This window comes from Drosophila takahashii, chromosome 2R (genome assembly GCF_030179915.1).
Source record: "Drosophila takahashii strain IR98-3 E-12201 chromosome 2R, DtakHiC1v2, whole genome shotgun sequence".
NCBI lineage: Eukaryota > Metazoa > Arthropoda > Insecta > Diptera > Drosophilidae > Drosophila > Drosophila takahashii.
In genome coordinates this window covers 41,848,035-41,860,875 of record NC_091679.1, presented here as the reverse complement: position 1 = coordinate 41,860,875, position 12,841 = coordinate 41,848,035, and the positions used below count along the sequence as shown (strand labels likewise).

Sequence of the window (12,841 nt, the reverse complement as noted above, 5' to 3'; positions counted from 1 at the left end):
GTCGTATTTCCAGTAACTTGTTTTGTAGATAGATTCTTATCATAATCCCATTTGATGATAATTTGATGACTAAAATTGAGCTTAGTTATCTTAAAGAATTGCTTTTAATTTTAAGTTAACCACAGAGGATTTTAAAACCATATTTTATACTACAAGAAATGTTAGTATTTTGTATTAAAACGTTATTATTGAAAATACCTTATTTAAGGTCTCAGAAGGAGTTACATTTAGAACAAGTGATCAAGAAGAAGTAGATAGATTATTAATATAGTCCCATTTAATGACAATTTAAAGGCTAAAATTAAGATAGGTTACCTTAATGAATTGGTTCTTACTCGAATACTTTAAGTTTACCATCTTTTCAACGAATAGAATATACCCTTTTATTCTACAAGAAATGATAGTATGTTGTATTAAAACTTTATTATTGAAAATATCTTTTTTTAAGCTCTCAGAAGGAGTACATTTACAAGAAGGAGTATTAAGAATTCGATTCTAATCTAGCACGCCGGCATGGAGCAGGGACGCGACTTGGTGAGGCGCTTGGAGCAAGGCTGTCCGCCATTCTGGGGCTCGCTGACCACGTAGCGATGGCTCTCGGAGACTCCAACGCCACAAGGAACACTACACGATGACCAGGTGGACCATTCGGACAAGACACATCCCTTGGGTTGCTCAGCTCTCGAAGATCTGACGGCACTGCAGGTGCTCAGGCAGTCGTTTTCCGTGAGGAAGTTGTTCCGGTTTCCCCTACATCCTCCGTAGGTAAAAGCACCGCATCGCTGGCCATGCGGATCGTAGGCATAGCGCATATAGGTGCCCCTGCAGGGACCCACATCCGGTGGTTGGACGCAAATATCCTTGGCCTGCTCCGCATTTATGTGACAGTCGGTGGGATTAACGCACGGCTTCTGCTGGTGCAGCTCCAACCGTCGCGTGCAGTTCTCCTTGAGGGGTCCATTCTCTAGAAGCACCTGGCGGGTGCGAATGGTCACGCCCTTTCCGCAAGTCGAGGTGCAGGGACTCCAATCGCTCCACTGGGTGGTGGGACACTGCGGATCGGGCAGCTCCACCTCCTCGAACTTGCACTCCGGCCGCATGCACTTGTTCTTCTCCACCACCGTGATGTGGGGGCATCGCTTGCGTCCCAAGTGGTTGACAAAGGTGCGCGTGCGCATGGTGATCCCGATGCCACAGCTGGCGGAGCAGTCGGACCACACGCTCCACGGGGAAGTCTTGCAGAGACCGGCTCCCTCGCCATTGTCGCCCACCGAAGACTGCGAGTTGGCCAGGTTCTCGCCCTCATCTTCATCGCGATCTCTGGACTGCTGGGATGATGAGCCACTGGGACACTCGGCCAGGGAGGCCACGCACATTTCCTTGGACACCAGTTGGCGGGCGCACTTGCTCTGATCCGCGGCAGCGGGGTACAAATACTGGCGGCTGCGCATGCGGATGCCCTTGCCGCAGCTCACGGAACAGGGACTCCAGGCGGAGAAGTCGCTCACCCGGCATTCGGCTGGAAAAATTAATAATTAGATTAGATTACTTGGTTCTAGGACACCTAACCCACCTCTGGTGTCCTGCTCCTCGGCATCATCGGACACCTCCAGCTGGAGGGCCTGCAGGAATTCATCATCGCAGCTACGGGAGATAATCTTCTCGCGACGCAGGTACAACTTGGCCAAAGGAGTCATCTGGCGGCTGTGGGGATTGTAGAAGGGAGCCCTAGGATCCTCGGGATACATGGTGGTGATGCGGTACATCCTTTCCGGTGGTTGAGTCTCCGAATTAGGTGACTATCAAGGGGGATTGATGAAATTAAATCTTTGAAATAGGTGTACATCCAAAAAAAAAATCTATGTGAAACGTAGATCGGTTTTACATTATTTATGATAAATTCTTATTTAATATGCGGCCAGGTAGATTTGATCTGCTCGAAAAGAGTTTTTCTTGTAAAAACGATATGGGTTTTGCATGATCTGAAATTTACATGGTCATATCGATTTTACGGGAACGTGATTGTTGAGGTTGAGTCTCCGAATTGGGTGACTATCAAGGAAGATTTATGGAATTCGATCTTTGAAATAAGAGTAGGTACTCCCAACAAAAATCGATATGAAAAGTAGACCGATTTTACAATATTTAAGATCAATTCTTATTTGATATGCGGCCAGGTAAAGTTGATCTGGTCGAATAGAGTATTTCATGTAAAAACGATATGGGTATGTAATTTACATGGCCCTATCGATTTTATAATCGATATCATATAATCTTACCATATAGGAGATGCCACTATCAGTGCCCGCATCCCAGGGATAAAGATCAATGTCCAGCGACTCCTTCCAGCTGCAATCCTCGGTGCAGAGATCCAGTCCATTGATGCCCACCACCCAGTCGGGCGAAGGACCAAACATAGACGCTAGGGAAACCTTCGGGTGCTTGCGATCCACACGGAACTTGGCGGAGGTGTTCTGGTTGACATGGGGATACCACAAGCCGGCGGCCTTAATCAGGGTGCGCAACTTGGGTCCATTGCCGCGCAGCTCCGTTTCCAGAGCCGTGGGGGAACCCCATTCCGCCAGGGAACGGAATCCGGCGCTGGCTATGTGGTTCTCGCCCCAGAAGGAGAAATTCGATTCGTGCGAGGCGCCAATGACATCTGAGAAGTGGGTTAACCAGATGGCGAAGGGATAGTCCTTGGGATGGGTTTCATTTGACCAGATGCCCTCGAAAGTGAACTGGAAATGGGATGGAAATCTTGAATTGTCAGTAATCTCCTATAGATTCCTTAAACTCACGCTATATTTGGCCTCATCACAGGCACAGCATTCCTTTTGGGCAGCAGCTGCATCCGGTTTTCGTTCACAAATCACCGTGGATAGATTACCATCGTCGGCGAACCAGGCACGGGGACCCTCGTAGACCATGGCGGACAGAGAAACACAGCCGGAACCCGCCTCCGGAGCCACCCACATCACCTGGACCTCCGTTTTGGGCAGATCATCCGCCTCGGAAACCGTATTCACGCAACGATCGTTGAATTGGGTCAGCGAGTCACTAAACAGCTGGAAGCGACCCACTCGTCTGGGACTGGCCGCCTGGGGACGTCGTGCTCCGGTGTGAGCCTCCGCGGCGATGGTGAAGTGGGTGAAATGCTGAATTTTCGTATGAGTTCGGGAGCCAAGTAGCAGCACTGCAAAAATATTTCAAAATCAAATTTAAATTCCGATAAAAAAAATATATATATCGATAAACAAATATCGCTGGCGCTTTGTGCAACTCTGAAATCAACACTATAGCTGTCTCGCTTTCGTCACACAACGCGCAATTTGTATTTGTTTTGTTTAAATTCCGTTTTTAATTGTTAATTCTTAGATTTAAACAATGGCTTCGTTTCTGGACATGCTGACGGGCAGTTCGAGCGTCGACCTGAAAAAGTGCGGCGACGTGGTGGTCTCGCCCAGTGATAATATGCTGGCGATTTACTGTCACTTCTGCCGGGACATTTTCACCCATTTGCCGGAGTTTTTGAGACACCTCCAGTGGGCGCATGTGGACCAGTTGCACTTCACCAAGGAGCACAACGTGTACAGCGTGGAGGAGCTGATGTCCGATGAGGAGGAATTTCAGTCCACGGGGGGCAACAGCAGCAGCGGCGGCGACTCCGGGGTGCAGGCAGAATCTGAGGAATCTGTGGCCTTCAAGGGTTTCCAGGATGACTCCAACGATAGCCACGAAAAACGTAAGTAACTAGGTGCCCTTCCTTCAAAAGTATCATTTAAATCCAATTACTTAACCCCCAGTTGCACTCAATCCGCCTGAAGAGAAGGAATCTAAGGTGGAACATCACGGTTTCAAAGGACCTCGCAACAAGACTGAAAATGCGGGGAAATTCCTGAAGATATGCGACCTGAAAAGCCATTCCATAGCCAGGAAGTCGAGGAAACAAATGAGTTCGGTAAAGAGCCGCATCCTACAAGCCATTAAAGGCGATTTGCTGGATCCGTTTCAAATGAAGCCTTCGAAACCCAGCAGCAATCTCCCCATAAGCGAACCTCTGCAAGAAGAGAACATACCCACGCATACCTATCAAACTCCTCCTAAACCAGCACCGAAACCATCAAATTTAAGTGTAAGGAAGTCTACATTAACCCAGGCACATGTCACTTTGGCATTGAAGAAAACAGCTGAGAATCTTCAAGCTAACACCTCCTCAACTGTGGAGAAACAAGTAGTCCACATCGCCAAACCGGCTAACCAAGGTGAAGTGGTGAAAAAAAGAAAATCATCTCCCTTACAAATAAAGCAGGTGGAGGTCCTGCCAACTCTTAAAACACTTCCCAAGACATTATTTAAGGCTCAACATGCCATTAAAAATAGTGTAGTTACTTCTAAACCAGAACCAAAAAGAGTTATTAAAGAGATTGTTGAGCCCCAAGTGGGAAAACTAGACAAAAAACCAAGTTCTCCTGCCCTCACATTAAAAACACCTCTTAATACACTTCCAAAGACTTTGTTTAAGGTAAAAGACAGTGCAAACACATCGTCCAACCCACAACAAACTAACAAACAGTCGATAAAAATAGTTCCTTATGAGAATCACGATCAGCAACAGAGAGAAAGAAAGATTCTGAGGCTTAATCAGGAGCAAAGCATCAGTCTCAAACTAAATGCAATCAATACACAAAACAAAATAGAGATATCTAATGATAGTACTGAAAACAAAAATGCGAAACCTGAAAAATTGGAGGTGTTTGTCCAGCCTATAATAAAAAAGGGTCTCACCAGTCACAAAAATGCAACTTATAATAACTTGTATACACTTTTGAAAAAAATCGGTGTAAGTAATTAAATATTAACACGATTCCCATCTAATATCTTGATCCCTTTCAGTTGCCAGCAATATTAGACGAAAGCTACGAGGGCAGGATAAAGATGGACGAGTTGGAGAAATTGCGCGAGAAGGCTGCCAAGTTTAGTAAAATCTACAGCAAGTACGATTCCATTTGGAACAATAGAAGTGTGAAGTCGCCAGAACACACTTCTTTTATGGTTTCCGCTCTGACTACAGAAGTAAACTCGGCGATAATGTGCACGCTGACGAACACAGAAATGAAACGCATTATTAACTTGATTTCAGCTTGGCACAAAGATATGAAATATGAGATTTTCAAGAAGACAACTCTGCCGGCCTCCACTGAACATTATCTAAGTTTATTCCGATTTTTGCCAATTAATTTTGCATACTTTTGCGAAAGTTGCGACGAAGTATTTTCCTCTGAAGAAGTCTACAAGAAGCATTTGCTGAGTCACAATCCCATGCTGTACCGTTGCAAAGTATGCGCTAAATGCTTCAAGCACAAGGGATTTTACGATAAACATATGCGAATTCATTTAGAGGAAGAAAAGGAGAAGGTTCCTAGTTAAAGTTGTACTTTTTGTCAAACGCTACACTTTGATTTGTAGTTGTCAAAGAGAAATTCATTTTTCTGTTCAAGTTTAAAGCTAAAGTTGCTTTACTGTCATTTAAAAGTAAAGACTGTCAAGTTATCTTAATTATAAAATTATTAAATTAAATATTTTGTAACCATTCTATTCTATTTTTGAGTTATAAATAAATAACAACATTTCACATCTTCCATCATTAAAAAAACCAATTAAGTGATGAAGATTAGCCACATAATACATATAGCATTATCAAAATCTGAGTTGAGCTCAGAAGATGGACACCCATATGCTCTGAATTCCCTTATCGCCCCGATGGCTCTTGTTTTTAGTTCTCAAGTGACCCCGCTGATTACGAAACCAGCTGCTACCTTTCCGACTTACAATTATACGTCTTGCCCGGCACATATCCGTTGGGTCCATCGGCCACAATTAATTTGTATCCATTGTCGCCGCGTGTGCGTCGACCGTGGTTCAAGTGGGTGGGCGCCCGGGGACATGCGGTGACCGTACTAATTGTCAGCCAGACGACGACGATCAAGCGGATGAGCAGCGGCAGCGATTGCCCCATCTCCAGTGCTTTGTTTCCCGCCTTATCACTTGACTTGAAATCTGGGCTCAACTGCAGCAGACGACCGTTCCAGGCGAGGCTCAAAAACAGACTAATCGAGCCGGAGAGGCGATAGAGCAATCTTCAAGTCGTACGGCGACCCGATGCCGGATGCTTCGGGAACTCTGATTACAAAACATCACTCACTGAGGTGGTCTTGACTTCCTCAATCAGCCTGCTCCTTGATTAATTTATCTCTCTATTTGGTATATATTTCGTGGTATAAATGTTGCCGTACAATTTACAAATAATATTACAATTATATATTTCCATATCATCGGTAACAGTGTTCACTATCGTAGTTTATAAATTTGTAGGTTGGCTCTGCGCTTTAGGAAACTCAACGTTCGGTCGAGAACAAAGCAGATATACTAATAAATCAAACTAGGAGACTGATCACACGGTTGGCATTCGATCGGTAAATAGGGAATAGATGTGAGAACTATATAAAGCATAGGGTAATAAATCACAATTGCAAATTAGGTTAATACTAAAAGGTCAGAATAGGCGTCTCCCGATGATCCAAGAGGTCTGCAAAAAGAGTTTGATGAGTGAGGATTTGGAAAGTATATTCGAATGGTTTACCCTTGGCAATGCTCCACCAGGGCAGTGTCACATAGGTGAGGAATGCGTTGAGCGGCGTCGACTGCTGTCTTCTGTTCTCCTTCCAGAAGTGAAAGGACTGCGTGAAGCCTCGACTGGTCCACAGGGGATTATAGGCGCCATCGTCGAGCTCTAAAAGTATATAAGAGAAACAAGATCAGTAGTGTTTAAGCATAACTATATACAAAACTAAATACATGCATTTAAAGTATACAAGAAGCACACGTTAGAAAACTCTAGATATAACCTTTAATTGCCTTCTTGGGCACATCACACCAGTAGTAGATGTTGGTGCCATCGGGAGTCCGCCGCTTGGGCACCAAATGCAGCATCTTGCTGACATGCGCCTGCTTGGCTGTACGCGGAAGAGTGCTACTCGCCTCCTGGTTGCCATTGGCCACATCCAGCATGGGCGTGAGTTCCGTGGGCGAGATCACCTTGCTTACATCGTTCTCATTGTTCTCGTTCGGCTGCAGCGGATGATTCTCCGGCTCCACAGGCGTGCGAACACACTGCTCGAAGTTGCGTTTGGTTGGCGACTTGGGTGACTCCACCACGGGCAGCTCTTCCCTTCCACGGACACTGATCATCAGCTTGCTGTCGCTCTCGCTCAGGATGGCCATTTTGGCGGCTCCTTCAGATTCGCTACCATTCAAGGAGGTAGCATCGTCGGCCAGCTCGTATTCCTCGGTTTTGGAGGTGGTCTCCGTCTCCGTTTTTGGATTATTATTATTGACTGCCTTGCTTTTGGCTTCAGCTACCGATTTGCCCTTGTCCTTCGGCTTTTCTGCCTTGTCTCCATCCTTGTCCTTGCCGCCTTTTAGCCGCTTGGGCGACATCTTGGCCAGAAAGTTGGAGGACGAGCCGTTGAGCTTCTGATTCGAGGACTTCTTGTCGTTCTCCTTGTTTTTATCCTTCTCCACATCCTTGGCTTTACCCGTGCGCAGTCTTGGGGGAATGATCTTCTTGGTGGCCACCGGAAGGCTGGTCCTGCGATCGGCGGCGCTCAGGGAGGCGCTCCTCGTGATGCTGCCGCCCTGCTGCTTGCGTTTCCCCTCCGACGGCAGGCGGAAACTGCTCCTTTTGCCAACCACCAGCTCGCTCTCCACACTCAGGATGCTGGTGGGCTTCGGCTTGAGACGCGTGGGCCGCTTGTCGGGCATCTTGGCCAGACAGGCGGGCGACTCGTTGGACGGATCCTCGCAGCTGGGGCAGTAAACCTCGGACATTTCCGGTGTGTCGGTATTTTTGGCCATCGCCCAGCGCTTCTTGCACTTCTTGCCGCCAAAACAATTGCAGCCCGTTGTGGTTGAGCTCTTTCCAGATCCATTGGTTTCTCCGGAAACGGTTACCTCTACGGCAGCACTCAGTGGCGGCGGAGTAACAGCCGGAATGGCCACTGGAGCGGAACTACTCTCACTGGGAGACAGCTTTTCTGGGTCACCAGTCGCTAGTTTGTTTGTCTCGCAGTTCGGATTTGGGTGCAGTTTTGCCGCGGAGGCCGAGAAAGCAGGACGTTGCTGATCTACAAGTAGATATAGATCGGTTTTGGCGTTTTAAAAGCATATACATCGACACTTAAGCAACTTAAGAGGTAAATTCGCAACAGAAAGAATAGGGAAACACAAAAAGCTAGGGGATGGGATGCCTACTAAATATACAATCAAGCCACCACCACGTAAAATATAATTTCTAAAGGGGATTTGGGAATATGGGATGGTAATAGGGATGTGATGAACGAGTCCCTCCTTGAAAACCAACATTCTGTGTCAAAACAAAAGCCAAACGGAATATAATTTTGGTTGTCCTGAGTGTATTATTTGTCCTGCTTTCTCGGCAATGTCTGGGTGTTCTTCTTTATATATATACTCTAAGAGTCGTTTTTTAGGGGCACATATAAAGTATATATATAAATTCGATAGTTGGAAGTTTGTAAAAGGAAAATCAATGGAACCACAACACATTACGAGAAGTAAATCAGGAATATGAACGGAAATGAAAGGAGCAAGCGGAAATTAACTACGATAACAAACTACAAGCATTGTATAATTCTTAAGATATCATGCAACTAAAGGATGCTCAAATGAAGATATAGTAAATAAATGGTGATTCAAACTGACCATCGCGCAGATCGCCGGCCTCGATCTCGGACACCTCGCTGGCCAGCGAGTCCAGTCCCTCGTTCTCCGATCGCGCCTTTGCTCCCACACTGGAACTCGTGCCGCTGCCCACCATGTCCTGGTTATTCGCACCCTTGGTGCGCCATCCATAGCGTGAGAAGTTATTTAGATTGGCACTCGGATCGCTGAGACGTCGCTGGTGGCGGTAAGTGCAGTAGTCGTCGTTCTCCTCCTCCCACTCGTCCCACATGTCGGTGGCGCAGAATCCCGGCTCGCTGGTGGGCGTTTCCACGCCGGAGCCCTTTGGCTTCGTGACCGCCATCTCGGCATGGCCCTTGCCCTGCGGTCCCTTCATGCGGACAAACTCACAGCGCGTCTGGACGCCGGCTCCGCTGCTGAAGAGGCCAAAGGACATGCGCTGCGCCACCTTGGAACTCAAACTAGATTGCTGGAAAAAACCCGATGATTAGAATATGTAAATTCTGGGTGGTATCTATACTTACCCTCGCATCATAGACCTTCTTCAAGGCATCATAGCGTATGGATCCCAGGAAAATCACCCCTTGGACAGCTCCATCTTTGTCATTGGCCACCAGTTCCACGCACACCATCTCCCCATCGCGCACCAGGATGTCGCTGAACACCTCATCGAAGTTGTCCACCATGAAGCAGATGTGCGGATACGTGATCTCCTCACCCTCGCCTTTCGTGTCCATTTTGCGTCGACTGGGACTTGCGTAAACCCTTTGGGAATGACGCCGCAGCACCTGCAGCTCCTTCGGCGAAGTCCTGGTGCAAATGGCCAGTGTGAGTGTGTAGTCGAACTGGTGGATGACCATGTTCAGGTAAACCGTCTCCTCCCAGTCCACATCAGGATCGCCGATGGGCAGTTTACGCGAGTCCTTGCGGAATACCTCCACCTCAGTCTGTTTTGGGAATATTTTGTATTTAGATTAATGGTTAAAGGTGTTAAAAACAGGTGAGCGTACCTCAAATTTTGGCATGTGGCGCGAGGAGCTTTTCACGTGCTTCTTGCGCACAAAGAAGAGCAAATCATCCGAATCGATGCTGTTCTCCGTCTCTGTCTGGAAGAGGAAGTGCCGCACGAACAGGTCCGTCCAGTATGTTGTGCCCTGAAGGACCACGAAGCCGCCATCTGGAAGAGGGGATTCAATAATGGTTTTAATGGTTTGTTGGTAAATTTAATAAAAATGTTATATATTTAATTTAAGTTTTCGTAGTTCATCAACTTTTTTTTTAAAATCTTCTATGATATTCTGTATACGAAGTCAAAGGAAGAAATAAATTCAAATTGTTACAAAACTTTCAGTCCAAAATAAGATTTTCTGTTCTATAATTGAGACTTTTTAGTGACATTTTATAAAATGAAAATTTATGAAGGTACTAAATTCTAGAATATAAAGAAGGTATTTTCCCTTATATTTAAATTGGACTTAAATATCAGGAAGGTACATTGATATATATGGGATCTTAATATACAAAAATAGGATGGGTTATTTCCAAAATAATGCTATATCATAATGAGTTATTTAGTTACGAAATGGAATTTTTAAATAATAATGTTCTTAAACCTGAGATTCTTTTCCATTTGCCTCTTATTATGATTTAGAGGACCCATGTAACCTGCAGGATAATCTGGCTTAGTTGGATCTTTTATTATTATTTTATTATCAAAGGAGTTGGATGGGTAAAAGACTTGTCTTGAAGTTTAGGAATCACAAATTTTTGGTAAAAGATAAATTGAGATGTTTGGGATTTCAGAATATAATAATATATGTGTAAATAAATAGGATTTTAGAGCCTTTTTTCTTATAAGAATTGAGAGGACCCATGAGAACTGGGGGATGCTGATTTTGACCGACAGGTGAACAGCTGTTTGCTGTTTTTCCCATCCTGCCACTTGGCCCGATAAAAGTAAAAGCCGCTTATGTAAAGGAAAACAAAGAGGTTGGCCCAAAAAGTGGGGCGGTTTTCCGCAAGCACACACACACACATCCTTGGGGGTTGCCCCGCGTGTGTGTGTGCGACAAATCGATAAAGTGCAAATGTAGACAAATTTTCCCTGCAATTCGTAGAGGAAAAATCGGGATACCCACCGTCCTTGAGCAGCTGGCGCATCTCCTTGGTGCGCTGGAAGTTGATGTCCTCCAGGAGCTGCTGCAGCGGAGTCTGGGAGCCCTTCAGCAGGGCGGCTGCGGCGCTGGCGAGGGCCATCCTAAAGGGGGATTTCCACGGTTCCGCGCTGCCGGATGACGAATGTCGATGCGGAATGGTGAGAGATGATGGAAGGTGATTTACTATTTCACAACGTCCACGGCATCACGGCTTTTGCGGGGGGGTGGGGTTGCTGTTACTGACGATCTCTGTTTTTCAGCATTTGTTGTTGCTCCGCGATTTGTTTTTCTCTTATTTTTGCAGTTTGAAAATTTATTCCGCGGAGGAGAGCAGTTGCTATCTCGGCACGAGCAAATCGCAACTAAACTGAGCAGCAACTCTCGCGCACCCTTTTTCGCGTTCTCCTCTTGGGGGTTGTTTTCTCCCTTATCCGCGGAGTATCCCCCATCTGCACCTTCAGTTATCAGCTGTTCCCATAATTTCACTGCTTCATTGATTTATTTATATTTAATTGTCGAAAATTCCCTGTTAACTTAACTCTTTTGTCTAGCTCTTGAGCTTTTGTTGTTAAATACAACCAAAAGAAAAACGTAAATAAAAATATTTGAGTGTTGCAAAACCAGGAAATGAAACGATAGCACTAAACTTGCGGCTTTTCGACTAGAGCTTATCGCGGTTATCGAATTTGAATTTGAGCTTATAAACAATGTTTTCAATACATAAATAAATAAATGAAGCCAAAGAAGATTAGACATGTTTTTGGACCGGTTTTGAAAATATGCCAATTGGGGTTGCAACATTTGGTTGCTTCCTCCACATTTTTTATAATTATTTGAGAAAGCTACGGTATAGCTCATGAGCTGTTTCATGTCAAATATTTCCAAATCGAGCTATCTTTCGGACAAATTATACTGGTGAACAGCCAAAAATTTCCTCGAACTATTTCTAATTTCCATGATATTTGGGTGCTCCTGATAAGATTTGGAAAGGTTCATGTCAATAGCTTTTTACTCTGCGCGAACTGTTTCTATATACCCTCTGCAAGGGTATAAAAGTTTCTTCTAAAAACTATGGTGATTTTCTAATTAAACTTTACTGATTTCAAGAAAATATTTTTTTTCAATCAATTTTAATGTAACGGGTTTTTTATGACGGCTTAAAGATTCTAAAAAGAGCTGAAGTACATTTTTCTTTATTTATTGGGCAAATCGCCAATACGTAATCAGAATTTCGACAAATTTTGACCCCCATGTAATCAATTCACCATAAAAAAATATATTTTTCCACTAGAGTAATCATTAGGGTAATCAGAAAGAAAAAGTTCAAAAATATGGGTTTTAGGCGGTGCGCATTGGCTTTAAAGTTTATTACGCATAGTAGTATTATTATACTCGGACAAACAAAAAGTTTTTAATTTTTGGATTAATAATATTGGATTTTTAATTATTATGCATTATACAGCGGGTACTGAGTGGTTTCGTAACGAGGGCCTGCGTATTGAGGTCCATCGAGTTGTTCCTGACCGCCGTATCCTTGCTGACCACCAAATTCTTCTTGAGGTCTTGCCAAAACTGCGGCCACCAAGGCCACCAAGCCAAGCAAGACAATCTAAAGAGTAAATCAATTGAGGTTTTTGTTTCTTATTCCACAGCTAAGCTTATTCACCAATAGTTTCATGTTGATTAAAATTTTCGAACTGAAGTCAGCTCCAAAAACGGCCCCTTTTTATACCCAAGGCGTAATAATATTCATTATTAAATTTCGACTTTGAGCTACCTATTAAACGCATTTGTTTATTATATAGTCATTAACATCCAATGTAGATGTTTTTTTTATTCTTCTTGATATTTAAGATATTTATTTTCTTTTAATGCTCGTATATGAGTCCTTTTTAAAATGTATAGCACTTTTTGTATAATAAGAT

General features: G+C 44.4%; 3 protein-coding genes across 5 annotated transcripts; 1 reads left to right on the top strand and 2 right to left on the bottom strand.

Moving 5' to 3' along the window:
- Nucleotides 1–401: 401 nt before the first annotated feature.
- On the bottom strand, nucleotides 402–6,117 carry fat-spondin (extracellular matrix protein f-spondin). The gene is made up of 5 exons (XM_017141296.3): nucleotides 5,833–6,117; nucleotides 2,802–3,196; nucleotides 2,280–2,741; nucleotides 1,574–1,799; nucleotides 402–1,519 (listed from the first exon to the last, which is right to left on the bottom strand). Exons 1-5 carry the CDS (start codon nucleotides 6,017–6,019, stop codon nucleotides 501–503), a joined length of 2,289 nt encoding a protein of 762 aa, XP_016996785.2. The 5' UTR covers nucleotides 6,020–6,117; the 3' UTR covers nucleotides 402–500.
- tef (teflon) lies at nucleotides 3,266–5,635 on the top strand. 2 transcript variants are annotated; one of them, XM_070212206.1, is made up of 4 exons: nucleotides 3,266–3,745; nucleotides 3,807–4,843; nucleotides 4,897–5,076; nucleotides 5,144–5,308. In XM_070212206.1, exons 1-4 carry the CDS (start codon nucleotides 3,388–3,390, stop codon nucleotides 5,159–5,161), a joined length of 1,593 nt encoding a protein of 530 aa, XP_070068307.1. In that variant the 5' UTR covers nucleotides 3,266–3,387; the 3' UTR covers nucleotides 5,162–5,308. The 2 variants fall into 2 exon arrangements, with proteins under 2 accessions (XP_070068307.1, XP_070068306.1); XM_070212205.1 differs by having other exon boundaries at nucleotides 3,268–3,745; nucleotides 4,897–5,635.
- Nucleotides 6,118–6,240: 123 nt separating the features above from the next.
- Nucleotides 6,241–11,510, bottom strand: LOC108057152 (uncharacterized protein KIAA0930 homolog). Of its 2 annotated transcripts, XM_017141303.3 has the most exons (7): nucleotides 10,899–11,510; nucleotides 9,771–9,937; nucleotides 9,285–9,707; nucleotides 8,782–9,229; nucleotides 6,909–8,186; nucleotides 6,644–6,793; nucleotides 6,241–6,589 (listed from the first exon to the last, which is right to left on the bottom strand). In XM_017141303.3, exons 1-7 carry the CDS (start codon nucleotides 11,014–11,016, stop codon nucleotides 6,549–6,551), a joined length of 2,625 nt encoding a protein of 874 aa, XP_016996792.3. In that variant the 5' UTR covers nucleotides 11,017–11,510; the 3' UTR covers nucleotides 6,241–6,548. The 2 variants fall into 2 exon arrangements, with proteins under 2 accessions (XP_016996792.3, XP_016996793.1); XM_017141304.3 differs by lacking the exon at nucleotides 6,909–8,186 and having other exon boundaries at nucleotides 10,899–11,506.
- Nucleotides 11,511–12,841: the final 1,331 nt, after the last annotated feature.

Excerpts from the sequence above, each read along its gene's own strand:
- tef (XM_070212205.1), top strand. The coding sequence starts at position 3,388 with ATGGCTTCGTTTCTGGACATGCTGACGGGCAGTTCGAGCGTCGACCTG. Across the intron at positions 3,746-3,806 it reads CAACGATAGCCACGAAAAAC|TTGCACTCAATCCGCCTGAA; the intron begins GTAAGTAACTAG and ends CTTAACCCCCAG. Across the intron at positions 4,844-4,896 it reads CACTTTTGAAAAAAATCGGT|TTGCCAGCAATATTAGACGA; the intron begins GTAAGTAATTAA and ends GATCCCTTTCAG.
- fat-spondin (XM_017141296.3), bottom strand. The coding sequence starts at position 6,019 with ATGGGGCAATCGCTGCCGCTGCTCATCCGCTTGATCGTCGTCGTCTGG. Across the intron at positions 1,800-2,279 it reads ATAGTGGCATCTCCTATATG|TCACCTAATTCGGAGACTCA; the intron begins GTAAGATTATAT and ends CCCCCTTGATAG. Across the intron at positions 1,520-1,573 it reads CGAGGAGCAGGACACCAGAG|CCGAATGCCGGGTGAGCGAC; the intron begins GTGGGTTAGGTG and ends TAATTTTTCCAG.
- LOC108057152 (XM_017141303.3), bottom strand. The coding sequence starts at position 11,016 with ATGGCCCTCGCCAGCGCCGCAGCCGCCCTGCTGAAGGGCTCCCAGACT. Across the intron at positions 9,230-9,284 it reads AGAAGGTCTATGATGCGAGG|CAATCTAGTTTGAGTTCCAA; the intron begins GTAAGTATAGAT and ends GGTTTTTTCCAG. Across the intron at positions 8,187-8,781 it reads GGCCGGCGATCTGCGCGATG|ATCAGCAACGTCCTGCTTTC; the intron begins GTCAGTTTGAAT and ends ATCTACTTGTAG.